General features: G+C 32.3%; 2 protein-coding genes across 2 annotated transcripts; both read left to right on the forward strand.

The window, feature by feature from the left end:
- Positions 1-1,901: 1,901 nt before the first annotated feature.
- Positions 1,902-10,261, forward strand: LOC134259919 (uncharacterized). The gene is made up of 6 exons (XM_062742514.1): positions 1,902-1,978; positions 8,273-8,478; positions 8,937-9,235; positions 9,570-9,583; positions 9,690-9,712; positions 10,166-10,261. Exons 2-6 carry the CDS (start codon positions 8,281-8,283, stop codon positions 10,259-10,261), a joined length of 630 nt encoding a protein of 209 aa, XP_062598498.1. The 5' UTR covers positions 1,902-1,978; positions 8,273-8,280.
- Positions 10,262-16,779: 6,518 nt separating this feature from the next.
- On the forward strand, positions 16,780-18,998 carry LOC134259920 (uncharacterized). The gene is made up of 2 exons (XM_062742515.1): positions 16,780-18,237; positions 18,403-18,998. Exons 1-2 carry the CDS (start codon positions 17,196-17,198, stop codon positions 18,996-18,998), a joined length of 1,638 nt encoding a protein of 545 aa, XP_062598499.1. The 5' UTR covers positions 16,780-17,195.
- Positions 18,999-19,969: the final 971 nt, after the last annotated feature.

Consider the following 19,969-nt stretch of genomic DNA (forward strand, 5'->3'; position numbering starts at 1 on the left):
AAAAAAGAAGTCGTAAAGCGACTTACCTTGTCATTGGTAATTTGCAAAATTATTTTAATAATTTTCTTTGGTTCCAATGACGCCAAATTATAAGCAGACTTTCGTTTGTATTCATTGCGCAGAATTTGTTTAGGATCTTAAATGTGAAAAGAAAAGAAGAAACTCTTGGTGTGGCCTCAACTCAATATTTAGATATATGGATAACGTATTGTCAATCAACAATGGTTATTCCACAATTTCTCGGTGAACTGGAAATAAAAGATACCACAGATTCTGACATAGACACACAGACAGTCATTTTTGTTTAGATATTTAACTAGAAAAAGATGTTAAACGTAATGGTGGTCTTACAACAACTTAATTAACGTGATGACTTTATCTTTTCTGTCGTGGACTTCCATTATTTATGCAGCAATATACCATTAATCACCTGCATATGGGGTTTTTACTTTCAGTTCATTCAATTGGCAAGAACAAGTTCTACGTTTTAACAAATTCTAAAATGAGGTATTAAGCTATTGACAAACAGGGTGATGAAGCAAAATATCAGCAGTCTCATTTGAAGTCATTATTTCGTAAATTTAGATGTATGGTTGATACAATGACCTGTCAGCAAAAATATTTTAAAAAATCGATCATTAAGTCAAATGCTGACCAAATATTTTCATACTAATTCAGTTAAACTTTTACTGGAATCTATTTTATATCTTATTTTGTAAGGATTTTAATGAAGTTTTGGAATCTAGTTTAGATATGGAAATTCATTCTTGTTGTTTGTAATACTTAAAAAAATATCAAAACTGACAAATTATTTTGAAAAAAAAATCTTCCTTAGAAAGGGAACTTTGAGTATCAGTTGGATTACTAGTTAGAGAATTAAATTCAAGTTCCTCCATAATAATCCATAAATTGAGCCTTTCAAACAAAGACAATGTTGTTACCCGGTTTGTCAGCAGGGACAAGAACGAACTGATCTTGTAATCTATCCTATTCTTTTTTCAGTTTTGAATTAATCAATACAGAGATAAATAGATGGTTTTTATATATAAATCCCTTCAATCGCTTAATGAGTCACTACCTTTGTTTACGTCTTAGGTATGACGCGGCGCCGCGATCGAGAATCGAACCCGGGCCTCCCGATCACGAAGCAAACGCTCTACCACTAGGCTACCGTGACCGGTGCTATGGAAATAGGGAAAATTTTATACAAAAAAAACAAAAAATTGAGCCCCCGCCCTGAATTTGATTTAAAAAAGGTTGGACTGAGTTATTAAAGGATAAGTGAAAGATTTACGTACAAAACTTTGTTCCTCATTTTTGAATTCTTATAATATGTTGTATCATGTCTTACCAAGGTTGAACAATTTAAAACTATCTCAAAATCTTAATATTTTAAAATTCAAGTTTTTGTGCCCTGTGTATGAATTTAAGCATGTTATAAACAATTATCCTTCAATTGATACTGGAAATTATGACCTTTATGTTGTTCATGAAGGATCTGAGGTGAAGTGTAAATTGGGATTGAACCTTGTGTCTTCAAACTTTTTAAAAAACTATTTCATATCTCATTGTCGTGTAAATCATCTTCTTATTTAGCACTGGAATTAGCACCATTTTCCAAAACGACAAAGTACAAACTATTTTTATGTAAGATCAAACAAAAAGAAACATTTTAAACATTTTATAGGCTATATATTTCAATACATTTACACATATAAAAGTGAATGGTTAAAATCTAAAAAAAAAAATGAACCAAAAAGCAACAAAGACCACCACACATGCAGAAGTCCTCAACGGAAGAAAAAAAAAGTCCTAAAGAAATACAACAAACACCAATACCAAAAAAAAAAATACATCCTTGAACTTAAATGTACTTCCTGTTTAACAGGTGGCCATATGACAAGAAACATCTGCATTGTCAATTTTAGCGGAAGGATTTCTTATACATAGAAGCAACTCTTGGCTGTGAATGTGTATTGTGAGTACATATGCAAAAATATTCTCTAAAAATAATAGACTAAAACTTTCAAGTCGTTAAAAGGTTGAAAGGTACAGTTTCCTATTAAATAAGAGTTAATATTCTGAGTGTAATATTGATTTTTTTTTTAATTTTAATACACTGTATTTAATACATACAGCATAACCGCTGCGTTGATTTTGAAAGTATCCATTTGTTGCCTTTACTACACAATATGTCGCATTTTTTTTTCGAAGTGAAAGTCGAAATGATTTCTCCTTCAAGTTCTTCAATACATGTTGTAAGTTGTTTAGGCCTTGTACAACTAGGATTATTCAATAAAGTCTCTGATAAGTTATATTTTCAAATTTAATGTAAACAATTTTGAAGTAAATATAGATAAAACTTTGTCGTCAAAGTGAATTCATAAGTTTTAATTTTTCTACTAACTTAAAGATTATATTCTTCACTCGAAAAAGTTACTGATTTTTACCATCTTTGAAATGATTTCGAAAGGATTTAGAAATGCTACCAAAACGCGTCATGTGGTACAAGAGAGAAATATGTGCGCATTTAAAACTGTTTTATATACTGTTAAAAAGTTTTTGCGGCGCTACTAAAGGGCGTACAGAAATATTTCCTTAACCCTTTTTTTGGATATTTGAAACCATTTTATAGCTAATTTGGATGAATTAAATACCCACACTATCAATTAGGAAATAATATAGATGTAGTTACATTATCAGTATGCATTTTAGAAGATCACGTTTCATATGATATAAAAAACATTGTTTGATTCGCTAAGCTTATAAAGCATACCACGATCAAACATTTTAGTGTAGCCCTACCAATGTATATATTTCGATGTTTTCTTGGGCGGGTAATCATGGTGCAATATAATGACTAGACGGAAACAATCTTAATTTACCTGACCCGATCAATTGTTAAGGTATTACGGAAACTTTTTGATGACAAAATAACTACAGCATATTACACACGACACATTTGTAATTTCAACTTTTCTATTTTCAACATTGCTTCGTTGTGTAGCGATATTTCATTATGTTCCCCAAACGAAGTTGGGGAACATATTGTTTTTACTCTGTTTCTTCTTCTTATTATTATTATTATTAGGTCTTTCCACCTTTCTGTGGAAAGACCTCTTGAAATGCTTATGTTTATTATTAGGGCTTTCCACCTTTCTGTGGAAAGACCTCTTGAAATGCTTATGTTTATTATTATTATTTTTCTTCCCGGACTTTTGAAACCGCAAGACTTATCGAAAAACTTTATAGTTCATGAAACTGGATATCAAAAGTTATTCTGAAAAACGACAGCCCTTGTTTGAACTTTGACCCCTTTCGAAGTTATTGCCCCTTTCGCTAGAAATGCTTGTTATCGCTACTCCTTCGAAACCGTAAACCGTACAAATATGAAACCTTCACTAAAGTCTTCGACTAATTGAGAGGACTCTGGAATCTATTCATTGCGAAAGTATTCGGTGACCTCTTCAATGAGTTATTGCCCCTGAAACTTTTTGAATTTTAGAAATAATTAAAAATTTTCAAAACGAGAAGTGATAGAGACATGGGACCAACTGCATAAGATTCATTGACCTTTGAGCTTAAAATTCATGTAAAGGTCAAAGGTCAAGGTCATTCCAAAACTGAGAAATTTAGTTCTTTTTATATCTTTTTTGTCTCTTAACATATACAAACTGTCTTAGCATCATAAATAAGTACTCTTGAAACTATTTTAAAGATTCAATTCGTATTCCGTAAGATTGACCCTATTAAAAGTTACCGCCCTTTGTGCGGAAAACCTTGTTATCGCTACTACTTCGAAACCATAAACCGTACAAATATGAAACCTTCACTAAAGTCTTCGCCTAATTGAGAGGACTCTGGAATCTATTCATTGCAAAAGTTTTCGGTGACCCCTTCAATGAGTTATTGCCCCTGAAACTGTTTTAATTTTAGAAATAATTAAAAATTTTCAAAACGAGAAGTGAAAGAGACATGGGACCAACTGCATAAGATTTATTGACCTTTGACCTTCAAATTAATTTCAAGGTCAAAGGTCAAGGTCATTCCAAATATGAGGAATAAATTTCTTTCAATAGCTTTTATATCCTCAAACATATACTATCTATCTTCTGTCTGTAACATGCACTCTTAATACTCTTTTAATGATTTTTTTCTTGTACCCTAAGATTGACCCTTTGAAAAGTTATTGCCCCTTGTGCGAAAAATCTTGTTATCGCTACTCCTTTGAAACCATAGACCGTAGAGACACCAAACCTTCACTGATGTTTTAAGGGTCTAAAGACCTAACTTCACTGTATCAGTGCTAAAGAATCTGATGACCCCTTATATGAGTTATTGCCCTTTAACTTCTTTGTACTTATTATTAAACATGATAACTTGAAAACTATAAGTCGTAGAAGCATGGGGTCAATTGCATTGGGACCCTTGACCTTTGACCTTGAACATTTTCTCAAGGTCAAAGGTCAAGGTCATTCCATTTTTTTTAAATTTTCATTTCTCTATGCTTTAAGACCATTTTGGATTCTTTTTCATGGAATTTAATTTTAAGGAGTCAGATATATAACAAATTTGAAATTCAAAGAAGGTGGAAAGACCTCTTATTGTTCTGTGAACAATAAGTCTCCTAGTTATTATTATTTTTCTTCCCGGACTTTTGAAACCGCAAGACTTATCGAAAAACTTTATAGTTCATGACATTGGATATTCAAAGTTATTCTGAAAAACGACCCCCCATGTTTGATCTTTGACACCTTTCAAAGTTATTGCCCCTTTCGCAAGAAATGCTTGTTATCGCTACTCCTTCGAAACCGTAAACCGTAGAAATATGAAACCTTCACTAAAGTCTTCGACTAATTGAGAGGACTCTGGAATCTATTCATTGCGAAAGTATTCGGTGACTCCTTCAATGAGTTATTGCCCCTGAAACTTTTTGAATTTTAGAAATAATTAAAAATTTTCAAAACCAGAAGTGATAGAGACATGGGACCAACTGCATAAGATTCATTGAGCTTTGAGCTTAAAATTCATGTAAAGGTCAAAGGTCAAGGTCATTCCAAAATTGAGAAATTAAGCTCTTTTTATATCTTTTTTGTCTCTTAACATATACAAACTGTCTTAGCATCATTAATATGTACTTTTAAAACTATTTTAAAGATTCAATTCGTATTCCGTAAGATTGACCCTATTAAAAGTTATCACCCTTTGTGCAGAAAACCTTGTTATCGCTACTACTGCGAAACCATAAACCGTACAAATATGAAACCTTCACTAAAGTCTTCGACTAATTGAGAGGATTCTGGAATCTATTCATTGCGAAAGTATTCGGTGACTTCTTCATTGAGTTATTGCCCCTGAAACTTTTTGAATTTTAGAAATAATTAAAAATGTTCAATACAAGAAGTGATGGAGACATGGGACCAACTGCATAAGATTCATTTACCTTTGAGGTTAAAATTCATGTAAAGGTCAAAGGTCAAGGTCATTCCAAAATTGAGAAATTACGCTCTTTTTATATCCATTTTGTCTCTAAACATATACAAACTGTCTTAGCATCATTAATATGCACTCTTAAAACTATTTAAAAGATTCAATTCGTATTCTGTAAGATTGATCCTATTAACAGTTATCGCCCTTTGTGCGGTAAACCTTGTTATCGCTACTACTTCGGAACCGTAAACCGTACAAATATGAAACCTTCACTAAAGTCTTCGACTAATTGAGAGGGTTCTGGAATTTATTCATTGTGAAAGTATTTGGTGACTCCTTCAATGAGTTATTGCCCTTGAAAGTCTCTGAATTTTAGAAATAATTAAAAATTTTCAAAACGAGAAGGTATAGAGACATGAGCCCAACTGCATAAGATTCATTGACCTTTGAGCTTAAAATTCATGTAAAGGTCAAAGGTCAAGGTCATTCCGAAACTGAGAAATTTAGCTCTTTTTATATCTCTTTTGTCTTTCAACATATGCTTAATGTCTATGCATCATTAATATGTACTTTTAAAATTGTGTATTAGATTTCATTCTCATCCCCTAAGATTGACCCTATTAAAAATTATTGCCCCTTGTACGAAAAACATTTTTATTGCTATAGCTCCAAAACCGTAAACCGCAAAGACACGAAACCTTCTCTAATGTCTTATGGGACTTTAGACAAAACTTTTATGTTCAAGTGCAAAAGGATCTGGTGACTCCTTGAATGAGTTACTGCCCTTAAATGCTTTTGTGCTTACTATTAAACCTTATAACTTTAAAACTATAAGTCATAGAGACATTGGATTAATTACAATGTGACCCTTGACCTTTGACCTTGAATATGACTTGAAGGTCAAAGGTCAAGGTCACCTAAAAAAAATTTTCATTTTCATTTTTTTCTTCTTTTAAGCAATTTCTGGTTTCTTTTTTTATGAAATTTAATTTTAAATAGATAAATATTAAATGAAATTGAAATTCAAAAGGTGGAAAGACCTCTTATTGTTCTGTGAACAATAAGTCTCCTAGTTATTATTTTTCTTCTTCTTCTTCCTGGGTACTTTTTTGTCCGGGAATGATCTTGTAAACTGTTCGTCCGAGGTAGGTAAAACCTTTTTAGGGTAAGTAGACATGTTATGCAGATTGGCGAAATCAAGGTCATTTTGCGCGCACGTGCTTGCAAGAGCGCGCACGTGCAACACTTGCAATAACCAATATAATAGATATAGTCGGAACTTTTCTATTTTTTGATAAAATGCTTTGAAACTCATAATGTAAGGATACATTAGTAGTATAGACAAGATGGCATTGTCAAAATAGCAAGATCTCACGCGCATGCACGTGCACTTTGCTCTGATTGGCTGAAACTAAAGTCTCAATATCTTTCTTGTTTCTTGTCATAATCTTTTGAAATTTTGAACATGGTCCTACATTATGAAGATCTACAGCATGATATATTAAAATTTTAATAAAAGCATGCGCATGCGCGCGTGCTGTAATCTGATTGGCTAAAACTTTAAATGGCTATATCTCCTTTGTTTTTTGACGAAATGCTTTGAAATTTAAAACATAGTCATGCATTACGATATCCTAAAATATGATATAGAAAATATTCATGAAATCACGCGCATGCACGTGTGCTGCAATCTGATTGGCTGAAACTTCAAATGGCTATAACTCTCTTGTTTTTCAACCAAACAGGATGGGATTTAGAACTTGGATAAATATAAGGGACTCCTACAAGAAGGTGTAGTCATTATGCACGTGCTTGTACGTGCGTGCACGTGAAATGAGTAAAATAAAAAATACACTCGAATGAGTGCATTTTTAATACTTTTGGATTAAATGCTTTGATATTATTAAAATTTTAGATAGTGTAGACAAGATAATATGGTCGTTACGCACATGAACACGCGTGCAATACCTATTTTTTTTATATATTTTGTATTTTTCTTGGAAGACCTTGATTAAGTCTAAATTCCATAAAGTATTTCTTATTCAATAGAGATAACAGGGAATATGGCACCAAAAGGGAGTTGGGGAGCGTTTGGGGAACATCTGTAACGGTCCCCGTTACAATTAGCACTAGTTATCACTTACATTTAAAGTTTATGTATCCCAATTGCTATTATATCAGCAATTTCTGCTTGAGTTCCATATCATGATAAAACATACCATAGTGTCTGATACCTCCGTTTAATTAATATATTATACTAGACCGAAATGTTAATGTAACCTTACAACAGAGTATGATGAACCAGATGACTTTTTGTTTTTTTACATTTTTAACTTTCCTTATTTATATAGCAATTTCGTTATCACTTGAAAATAAAGTTGATTTATCCCAGTTGATTCGATATGAACTATTTTTTTTATAATGGCAAATTAGTTAGTGAAAAAAGAAAATCAACTATTACAGTTTTGTTTTAAGTTCACATTGTCATATTCTATGGTCGATGCAATTATCTTGTCAGCAAATACAATTTAAATTAAGTTAAATATTGACAGATGTTCTTCATGCCTTGCACTATTTTAGAAATTAATTTCACACTGAATTTGATATGGACTTTCCCTTTTCCCCTATCATGACAAGGGGCTCACGGCGGGTGTGACCCTTTTGACAGGGGATACCTTATCATCTATTCTACCGGATTCGATCTCTGATAATTTAAGAGGTCCATGTTTACTTTATATTGTTTCAATTCACTTTTGCGATTGATGACTGTTGAATCTTTCTTTCATGTATATTTACATAGCGTATAAATCAAAGACTTCTACAGATACTGGTTTGCTTGCAGGAAGAGATATGTCAAGTAATAGAGAAACAGATTTACCACGTGCGACGTCGGTTAGAGACAAAATTGAGGCAGTTGAAAGTAAAATACAAAACGTAAAACAGGCTTCCTCTCAATCATTTGTTCGTGTTTTCCCCCATAAATCACCAACAGAAACCTCAACAACATCCAGCGTGTCTTCACGATTGACTGTTGTTGATAATGATCTGGTATTATCTGCAAACCTTTCTTTTCTTGTGTTCTTTCTTTCCCTTTTTTTCTTCTGTATTTTGAAATATTGTTCATAACAGTTTTTATTTATTCAAATCTATGACAATGTCACCTCTTGAACCAATATATATTCAATTATAAAGGTAATTTACATATTAAGAAGAATTGGTTGATTGTTTGCATTTATTTAATGGTGCATTAACTAAAATTTAAACCAAAGTTAATAATATTTTTTTTACAGTACTAACCTATTTGACTAAGAAAAGTAACATGCATGAATTATATCAATCACTTCTTGGATGCCTTGTATAAAAAGTGTGTTGTTTTTTTTTCAATACTTATAATCCATGAAGTCGAAGATAAAATAAAGAATCAAATTGAGAAAAAACAAACTCAAGAACAAGAAAACAATACAAAAACCATCTTTAGCAATTTATACTCTAACTCTGATCTTTAGTTTCCGAAAGAAACCACGCCCTCGACCTACACGGTTCCAAGCAAGACAGTGCATAAACCTGATGAAATACATCATCAAGATTGCTTTGATGAAGCGAAGGAGTCAAATAAAAGGGGAACTTTTAACCAGAAATTGAACCAAGTGACAGAATATGCAACTACCAAAGTTCCAGAAAAAAAAACATTGTACAGATGGCCTCCTTCCCGCACTTCTCCCAGAATAGGCATCGAAAAAACCTCATATTATGATTATCCTTCAGTACCAGGAAGGATGAAAAGTAACCATGATTTTTTTTACACGTAATTTTGCCTAACAAGAAGGCTGTTCAGGGAATTTTTACTACATGACTGTATACTTGTTTCTTCTCATTAATTGTCTCTTCTTTTTTGAAGTTAAATATCCTCCTTTTATGGCGATATGTCCTGGGTTTTGATATTGATTTTCTATTTTGGTCACAGGAGAATAATTTTTTTAGGAAATGTCATTATATTTCTTCACTTATGTGAAAGCGATGTGCATCCATGAGCTGTCGAAAATTGAACACGTCATAACTAACATAAGTGAATCACATTGTTTTGTCACTAGATATGTATGAAATCAATGTATGAACAGTTTCCTTTGTATTTATTGCAGGAGGAACTTCAAAGGTAAAACTTGACTTATATAAGCTATATTTTTTTCAATAAATATGTTTAAATGGTTTGCTATTAATTTTATTTCTAAAAATGGTGTTTTTTTTTCTTTTTGAACCAGGTAGCAGTCACACGAACATGTTCGTGTGAAGTCACATATAAAATTCCTACATTATTTAACCTTTTATTGCATCACTTATCTTATTTTCAATGAGACTGCCTTCCTATAGAGATTAAGGATTACAAAATGTTATATATTCATATATTGATTGATTACATATTGTTTAGCTCCTATTCGGGAATTCTTGATCCATACAGAGACATCACCATATAGCAAAGTGTAAAAACATTCTCCTTGAACTTCTTATAACGGTATAAATGTAATTAACTGTCACTTCAGATTAAGGTAACGCAGCCAATACATGTATATCTCCGCAACTGCATTTTCATGAGCATGGCAACAGTGTGCTAATAAGGCAGGAATATATTCCCTGTTGCTAATGCGAAAACTTGTAATTTCTTCAAAGTCAGCTACTAAGAATAAATTGGTTCTAAATTCTATATAATGTCGATTATTTTATTTTTTCTTATTTCTAGGAATTCCGTGACAGTGGCGCTTGCGGCATGGATTATAGCGACAATGACGAGGAGTTCACTAACGAATCTTACTGGGAGAAAAATAGTAAGGAATAACTATTGATTTATTTTAAGGTATATCACTCGTCATCTTTTTTTTAGAAAAGTTCACGCAGAACCTCTTAATTCAAAATTCCTCTATTAGACTTACCCGTACACGTTTAAAATCTCAACCTCTCTAAATAATCATTTATTTGTTCCACGTACCATTTTGTGAGTATTGAATCGAACATTTTTTTATTCAGTCAAAGATTTATTGATTGTTTGTTGTTTTATGTTCCATTCGAGATTTTTCAGTCATATATATAAACGTAACCATGAGCCGGTGAAAGTCTTCAAATTTTGACTTTTACTTGGCACACAGGGCCATGGAGCAGTGAGGGATCTTTATTTGGCCAATGTCTGCCGTTAATAGGGACCTCGGTTTCAATTACAAGTACCGATGGAATGGCGAAAGAACATTTGCTACCCTTTTTTTAGCTTTTCTGATCAAAATGTGTCCGTTGTTTGTTTAACTGCTGTTGTCGTTGTACTCGTTGTCGTCGTCGTAAACTGTTCACATTCTCATCTTCTTCTCAAAAACCATTGGGCCAATTTCAACCAAATTTGCAACAAAGTATCCTTAGGTAAAAATGATTCAAGTTTGTTCAAATAAAGGGCCATGTCCTTTTCCAAGGGGAGATAATTGTGACCCCCGGGGTAGGGCGGGGCAACAATGGCTGATCAAAGTAAATAGGAAATATCTTAAAGAATATCTTTTTCCAGAACCACTGGGCCAGGGAAAACTGAAACTCATATGGTAGCATCCTCATGTAGTGTAGATTCAGTTTTCTTCAGAAAACCTGGGAGTAGGGTTGGGTCAGAATGGCTGATCACAGGTTTACATAGATATATAAGGAAACATCTTTAAAAAATCTTCTTCTCCAGAACCAAAAAGCCATAGGATAAATGAAACTCATATGGAAGCATCCTCAGGTAGTATAGATTGAATTTTCTTCAAACCATAAATCCCGGGGGTAGGGCGGGGCCACAATGGATTATCCAAGTTTAATATAGGAATATATAAGAATTTACTTGAAATTTTCTCCTCCTCTTTGTCGTAACTTTTTTCTTTAACGTCATATTATATTTCAATTTGGTACACATACGAGGGTTGTCAGAAAAGTTCGCGGATAAGTGCTACTGAGAGCATGTTATTTCAATGAATCCGTGTAAATTTCCCTGAAAAAAAGGATTATTTATTTTCTAATAAATATTCAGAGATTTGGTGTTTACCAGTGAACCTTACAAAACTCTTCTTTTTTTTATTTTGATAAAACGTGCATCACGCAGCATGCTTCGTTTACTCATGTTTACATTACAGAGACCTTTTATTGATGTTAAAAATTGCCCAGTTGTAGCGCAAAAAGATTCATGATACTTTACCTTTCTCTACAGTATTCCTGAAACATCAATTGGCGAAATTTTGAATTAAGTTAGAGGATATATGACTGTTTTATAACAATTTATAAACAGCCAAAGCGTAAAAACAAAGCCAAGAATGGGAACGTCATTGCACGTCCTGGAGCACCGAGGTAGTAAAATTATGTGTATAGACGGGAAAATGTCGAAAAAGATATTAAAATGCTCCTAGATGCTGCTCAAAATTGCCTATAGGTACAAAGAACAAAAGTAATCAAAAGGTTGTAGCTTTATAAGAATGGAAGGATTAGTATTTTCAATGATCAACTCTTGCGATATCTCAATACCCCACTTATTGCATGAACATTGCGCCTATTGATTTTTGTATTGTTGTTATACATGTACCTCATCGTTTAACAGCGCTGACATTTATTTTAACCCTTTAACGCCCAGAGACGCCTTTTGACGCCTTTTCAGTATCATGGGCATTTAGCGGCTGGCGTTTCGTAAATAATTGAGATACAACAAAACAATTGATATTCTCTTAAACAAGAGAAAAAACTGAACATTTTTGCAACACGTTTAAATGAGATGCAAAGAAATTATCGTAAACTTGAAGTCAATATTGCTTATGCTACTAGGAAGTTGATAAACTTATGCATTATTGACTGATTTTATGTTATCTTCTGTTGCATTTTTCTTAATTTCAACACAAAATAATTTCTTTTTTAAAATATTACCCACTTTTGAATTTACCCTGCATGTTTTATTACAAACGTTTTAAGGTACACATGTTGCAACCACTATTGAAATAACGAAAATTATTGAAATAATTATATCAATAGTGGTTGAGAGTGCATTTCAATAGGAAACATAGTTAGTAACCACTATTGAAATACGACAACTATTGAAATAATTATATCAATATTAGATGAGAGTGCATGTCAATAGCAAACATAGTTAATAACCACTATTAAAATACGACCACTATTGAAATAATTATATCAATAGTGGCTGAGAGTGCATTTCAATAACAAACATAGATATTAATCACTATTGAAATACGACCACTATTGAAATAATTATTTCAATAGTGGGTGAGATTCATTTCAATATCAAACATAGATTGCAACCACTATTGAAATAATACTCACTTTTGAAATAAAGATCTCAATATGGACGATCAAAATAATTATTTAAATCACTTTTGAAATTATAATTTCATTAACTATCTAAATTTTCATTTAAGAACATATGATACAAACAAAGTATGGATGCCTGGATTGGTACATATATTTTGTTCTGATTTCATTGAAAATGACGCAAATAATAAATTTCTAGAATATGAAGAAATTGTAAACCTTTTGTGATGTTAAAATTGTGCTTCACTAGAACCATCCTTATCAATTTATACACTTTAATTATTAATTTATATGTTTTTCACTTAAAATCTAATTTTTGTGAAATTTTGGATAAAAAAAATACGCGGTGAAACTTTTCTTTCAATACGGTCTTATTTCAATAGTGGATGAAACCTATGGTATTCATATTGAAATGCACTCTTACCCACCAATAAAGTAATTATTTCAATAGTGGTCGTACTTCAATAGTGATTTATATCTATGTTTGTCATTGAAATGCACTCTCAACCACTATTTATATATTATTTCAATAACGGTCGTATTTCAATAGTGGTTATTACCTATGTTTGTTATTGAAAGGCACTCTCGCCCACTATTGAAATAATTACTTCAATAGTGGTCGTATTTCAATAGTGGCTACTAGCTATGTTTACTATTGAAATGCACTCTCAACCACTATTGATATAATTATTTCAATAGTTGTCGTATTTCAATAGTGGTTAATATACTAGGGGTTATCAAAAAGTTCGTGGACTTGCGTCATAAAATTAAAACCGCACATCAATGAATTTTACAATATCTCGTAAGCATCATCTTTTCTATCTAAAGAATAGATCATAAATAATAAAATTTATTTTTTGATAAATAAGTGATGTTTTTGTAAAAAATGGTATGTCCAGGCGGCGCAACCTCGAACACGACGTTTTTACGACCTATGTGTAACTGAGAAAAACTTTTGACATCCAAAAATCCCGTTAAATAGGTATGTGTCTGGACAAAATTGTTCCATAAAATACGAAATTTTTACTTCATTCTGGAAGTTCTATGAAATATTATTGCAAATTTTACACGGAATGTCCAAACAAATGAGGCCTTGAAATGACGTCAAAATGGGGGAGGGGGTTCCGTTTCCAACATTCTATAAAGTTTTGCCCCTGAAAAAAAACTGGAATATACCTAAAATATGTTGAAACTGGCTACAGAGAAATAAAATGCATCCAGAGTACTTGTCTTTTAATGTCAAAATAGATTCAGAGAGAAAAGGGATACACAGTTAATGTCGATGTGCAGTCAAGATGTGAAAAATCAATCACGTCAAAAAATGACGTTGATCATGCGTTGTAGAAACTGAACTCCCAAAAGCAAAATATACCGGCACAATCCAGCGTGGATCTCTCCCAATGAATTAATCCATTTGTAATATTATATTCATTGAAGGCCACTGTTCATGACATTATAAAGTCATATGAACAAGACGGATTTAAGTCCTTACTCAGCTCCAGGGTTTCTCATCAAGAAAGTGTATGAGGTAGAAGAAGCGGACAATGAAAAAACAATGACGTTATCGGACGTCATGAAAATAAACGACGACAGCGCCGGGTGATCATATATTGTCGTTTTCATTTTGTAATAATTTTGTAAGTAATGAACGTATCAGGCTAAAATATTCAACATTTCTTTATTTTTTGTTGTTTTATGTTCCATATAAATTTTGAAAGCACAGACTACATAGTACTAATTTTATAGCCTCAGTCAACGAACTTCTTGATAACCCCTCGTATATGTTTGCTATTGAAATGCACTCTTAACCACTATTGATATAATTATTTCAATAGTGGTCGTTATTTCAATAGTGGTTGCAACATAGACATATTCGTTACAGAGATATTTGTTGTTGAAAATTAGATCTTCTACAAGTAAAACACAAAAAATGCACTATGACGTCATTGTTTATGAACGCAATGTAAAACAAACTGATTTTTTTGATACTTGGAAAGTTTTTTAATGACTTTAATAAAGAAGACTTAATGGCTGACATGATCTGAGCCATAAACATAAAAAAAAGGTTTGAGAGAGATACCGGTATTTGTCACATGTAGTAATAGTCATTTGCTCAGCGCCCTGATTGCGAGCACCCATTGTTTAAGAAATCCCTGTCGAATTTGTATCATTTCTACTTTCTTTGTACTTAAGAACAATTAATCAAATAATTAAATGTTATCGTCACCATTTAACATGCCATTTAAAATGACAAAAAAAAAAAAAAAAAAAAAAAAAAAAAAAAAAAAACAAGCATATATTTATAATACAAGCATATTTATTGTTTAATCTTTCCTTTACTCAACATTTTAATTTTTTTTTTTTTTTTCGAGTCCTATAATTTTTTTTGCTTTGAAAAGAAAAATGTTTTTATGAAGGCGATAGGCCATATAGTAAATCACAGTAAGCAATTCTTATAATGTAATAAATAAAATATATATAACTTAAGCATCCATAATTATATTAAAATCACCGGGAATACTAGCAGGTCTTAATTTTTCTTGTTGATGAGGAATGTCTTTTTGTAACCTAGGAAAATTACATAGGAATGAAGCGATTATAAAAATCGGGAAACTTTCGTTTGAATTATTTCCCTTTCTGTTACAATAGTTTAGTTATTATGTACACAGAGGGGGAGAAAGCTTGACCGTCCATGTAAGATCGATTACCGATTCAGATTCTGACAATTCCATTGCGACTTTGAATAAAAGAAATGGGTGGAAATTGCGTTTTCAAACGCATATACAGAGAGAGAGAGAAAGAGAGAAGTCACTAAGTTGCACGAAATTTTGTCATGGCTCCCCTCTAATAATTAAAATTAATGCATTCCCATTATTTTCCGGGTAAAATTTCACAGTTTATTATTTTACAGAACTCTAAAGTGAGTTTATACTACTGTATCTATTATAAATATATTAATACAATTTTGTTTTATATCATATGCCACATATGAACTGTACGTGCGGGAAAGTAAGTACCGTGATTTAAAATAATATCTCAAGCCATGGTCTCTAGCCCGCTTTTGTCTCTAGAATAGAAGTTGGTCTTATTCTTACAACTTAACCATGTTTAGTATTTTTCTAGAAAAAGTCAAGTGTATGTCACCTGAGCAGCATTTGAAAATTTACTAAATACTTCGAAAATAACATCTTTTAAAGGTTATGTATATATGTTAAAGGAGCATGTTTTACAGCAAAGATTCGAATTTATCATTAAAGATTTTATAATTTAATTTTGTTTTTATTCTAGTCTCTCATTGGTTGCTTACCAAAAAGAACGCAAATTATTTCTTTATAACCTTGTTTGGTATGGAGAGACACCCCCTTGACAACCAGCTGAATCATCTGTATCCATACAATCCCCCCCCCCATTTCCAGTCCTTGGAATTCATGGGAAATTCGAGATTTAATAAATGTACCTTTAACTTCAAACAGTAGCTCAATCTTACCTCGTGTACATAAACATCATGGCTGCTAGATATGTATATCAGTTATTACCTCCACTTGTTTCATATCACTTCCGTTACTAGGGATGTATAACTGAGCGGCAAATTTGAACTCATAAAAAGCAAAACATAATTTTACACCCACAGTTGTTTAATTATTTTAAAATTAAATAATAAGGAATGACTCTATTTCTTGGCCAAATTATTCGATAGTAACCTGGTTTGGGTCAGTTTAAACTTTTTTATAATCCGCTTCGCGGATTATAAAGCATAAACTGACCCAAACCAGGTTATCATCGAATAATTTGGCCAAGAATTAGAGTCATTCCTTAAATAATAATGTTCTATTTAGAATGTGTTTGAATTTAAGGAAGATTGTAGAAAGGTAGAATTTCGAATATCCTAGAAATTCACAATTTCTTCATAATTTAGATATTTGATATTTGTTTCATTTGTAACCAATTTACATTCCAAAAATACGTAAACCAAAAATCCATTTGTTTGTTTCTATCATCTGTCATTAAACATATATCTCGTTTCAGGACCAGTTCCACAAATTAACTTAATTTCTTCAAAAGAAAGTTATTTAAATGAAACAATAGAACGTTCTGATTTAGTTTCACTAAGATATAAGGTATTTGAAACTGGAACCAGCATACTTCAGAGAAAAGACAGATTTTGCGAAAGAAAAGTAAAACAATTGCTTACAAGTATTGAATATCTTGATTGTGCTGGTCTCTGTTCTAGATCTGCCAAACATCATGAACTTGAAATACCTCTGCCTATCCCACTTTTCTACACGCTTTCTCAATTGAATGAATGGATTGGAAAAAACAATAAAGCATTTGCACTTTCAAGATCTTTAAGATGCCCCTGTTTCGCTAGTGCTCTGTGTGTTTTAACGAGCATCAATGCAAAGAAAATTATAAACCAAAGTGTTTTCTGTAAATTTGAACGTCAGGCTATGGAAAATCTAATTCAGCATGCTTATGACAACAGAAACTATATTCTTTTTGCCAGACTTGTACATATGTGTGTAATGAGTAAAGAGGATATACATGTACATGTATTTACAAATTTCTTTCGGAAAAATGAATATACGCCTACTACATGCATTGCCATTGACGTAATAATTGCTATTTTGATCAACAGAATCAGAAGAATCCAGTGTTTTCAAAAGCTTAAAGTCAGACTTTCACTTTGCCACAGATGCAATGACAAGAAATTTGTTTTCCTTCTGGCATATGAAGGGGTCATAGAAACAAACTCAGAAATTCCTAAATTGCTTTTAGGAATTGATCTACTCCTTTACAATTATAGACAACAATCTGATGAATCAATATCAGTTTCCAATTCGTCTGCTGCTTCTTCATTGAAAGAAAAATTACCAACAATGACAGAACACATGGCAAGAACCCTTTTCTCCCAACATTCAAATCTCTACATGATAACAGCTTCGGCTTTTAAGTCTGTTAAGTATTCAACAGAAAATCATCGGGTTGACCTGAAAGTTTGTTTTAGGTTATTTTGTCAGCATAAAGGATACATTCCTTATGGAGAAAAAGAATTCCCAAGACGATTAGGAGAATATGAAATGGATGTTTTAGAAGGATATTGCTCTTTCGGGATGGATACTTCACTAGAAATTGGAGGGCATATTCGTCGTAAAGGAGGTGCTAGTGGAAGCATTGGTGGTTTTGTGAAACTTCTTAACGGTAAAATTGGATTAATAACTTGTGCTCATGTTTTGTTTTCGCCTGAAGAATTACTTTCTGGAATCTTTAGTAACTCTGTTGTTGAAGCCTTTGATAAGAGCTCTCACACGTTTAAAGCGTGTGGAAAAATTATTGATGCTAAATTTCCTGTTTCCCGGAAAGCCACAGAATTTTCATCAGCTTCTTCAATTACTTTAGAAAACAATATCGACGCTGCTGTAGTAGAACTTGTGCCTACAATAAACTCCTTCGGATTTCGAGCTGTGCCAGAGGACCAATTGCGTTCTGCAGGTAAATTTTATATAGATTTAATTTATTTACTTTTATAAAATGATTTGCTTTTAGAAAATGGCAAAAATAAAATTTAATTCTTCAGAAATGGTAAAATTTGCCGTTTAAGCATGCTTTTTGGTGTGGAAATAGGCTAACATAATTTATTTATATTCCAAAACTCAGGATTTGATCCAGGATGTCTTCCTGCATTTCCTGGTAAAATCATTCCAGTCCCTATTCCTGATTGCAGCGAAAAAGAACAAATTCAAAACGTCAGCGGTAAAATTCCAGGAGCATCAGAAAGTGTCATAAAATTTGGTGCCTCAACCGGCTTTACCATTGGTGATCTTTACTTCAACCGTGTGCATGCTCGATTCATGAACCAACATATAAGTTTTTATGGAACAGATATAGGACCCATTATGTGTAACCAAATAGAAATTCGAAACCTTCCACAGGGAGATTTTTTTAGCATGGGTGATTCTGGATCCTTCGTTTTTTGTATAAATCCAAATAAGACATTAAGTTGTATTGGTATGGCGATAGGACTTTCTCCGAGTGGTTCTTGTTTGGTCACACCAATTGATAGAATATTGCAATCCTTTGGACTCCCCCAAACGTTAGAATCATGTTATCCTGGAGTTTCAATAAAGCCTGACACAACCCCTATTAATCCAGTTTTAGAAAACATTAGCAGATTTATGGAATCCATTCAAATACAACTAAATGACTTGAACAGAAAGGTCCAAGAGATCGATGACGAAAGAAAAAACAAGTAGAGCATGAGTAATTCTGATAGAAAACAAAATTAGTTGAGATGTAATTAAAATGATTGACTTACAAATATGCCAACCGAGTGGCTTTTTCTTTTGTTTTGACCTTATGCAAGCTATCAAATGCAAATTCTATTTTTTTATTGGAAATAAATGTAAGTTCTTAGCAGCTAATAATAAAGTGCAGAGAGACTCTCCATTAATGAAAGCACAATTCAGTAATTGTGAAGTTAATATGCAATTTTCAGCGATTGAAGAATCTTTATCATGAATTAAAGATAACGATTTTTAAAATATAAGGTTAAACGTAGATATTTTAAGCACCGCCTTCAAAACAACCTAGTCTGGGTAGCCCTGTTGATCAAGTGTGTGAAGATCCATCATTGGATGCTGGAACTTGATTGACATCTACTTACTGTTCTCTGTGCATACCATGTACACCTTGTTTGGAACTTGTAGTGACCTTCTGATTTACTTTTAAGCCTTTGATGTTTACTCAACATGGTATAAAGAAACTGTATTACTATGAACATTTTTAGATTGATAATATATAAATTAAACATACCTTTAGTATTTGAAAGGATTATGATATGATATGCATTTTTTAAATTAACTTTCGGTACATACAACTTATTTTCAAATAAAATTTCGATATTTAATTTTTATTTGCGAAATGGTTAACCTAAAGTGGAATTGTTATTGATAAACTTCAGAGTAGCACTGTGTGAAATAAAAGAAATTTGGTTTCTAATCATGGGTCACTTAAGTTTTCCTGTTTTTTATCCTGCAGATAGAATTTACGAGCAATCTTTTAGCATGTAAATGGTCACAAAGCTTTATTAAGGTTGGATGAATCTAGATATTTTTTTTCAGTGAAATATAGTTAACATGGCTCTATTTTCATTCAAGTGGTAGATGGGATCCTGGAAATGAATGAATAAAGTCTAATTTGGTTGTGGGTCATTTTTTTCTATTAT

The sequence above is a fragment of the Saccostrea cucullata genome, unplaced genomic scaffold, assembly GCF_032062105.1.
Source record: "Saccostrea cucullata isolate Sc308-1 unplaced genomic scaffold, CSIRO_AGI_Scuc_v1 ctg1448, whole genome shotgun sequence".
NCBI classification, from domain to species: Eukaryota; Metazoa; Mollusca; class Bivalvia; order Ostreida; family Ostreidae; genus Saccostrea; species Saccostrea cuccullata.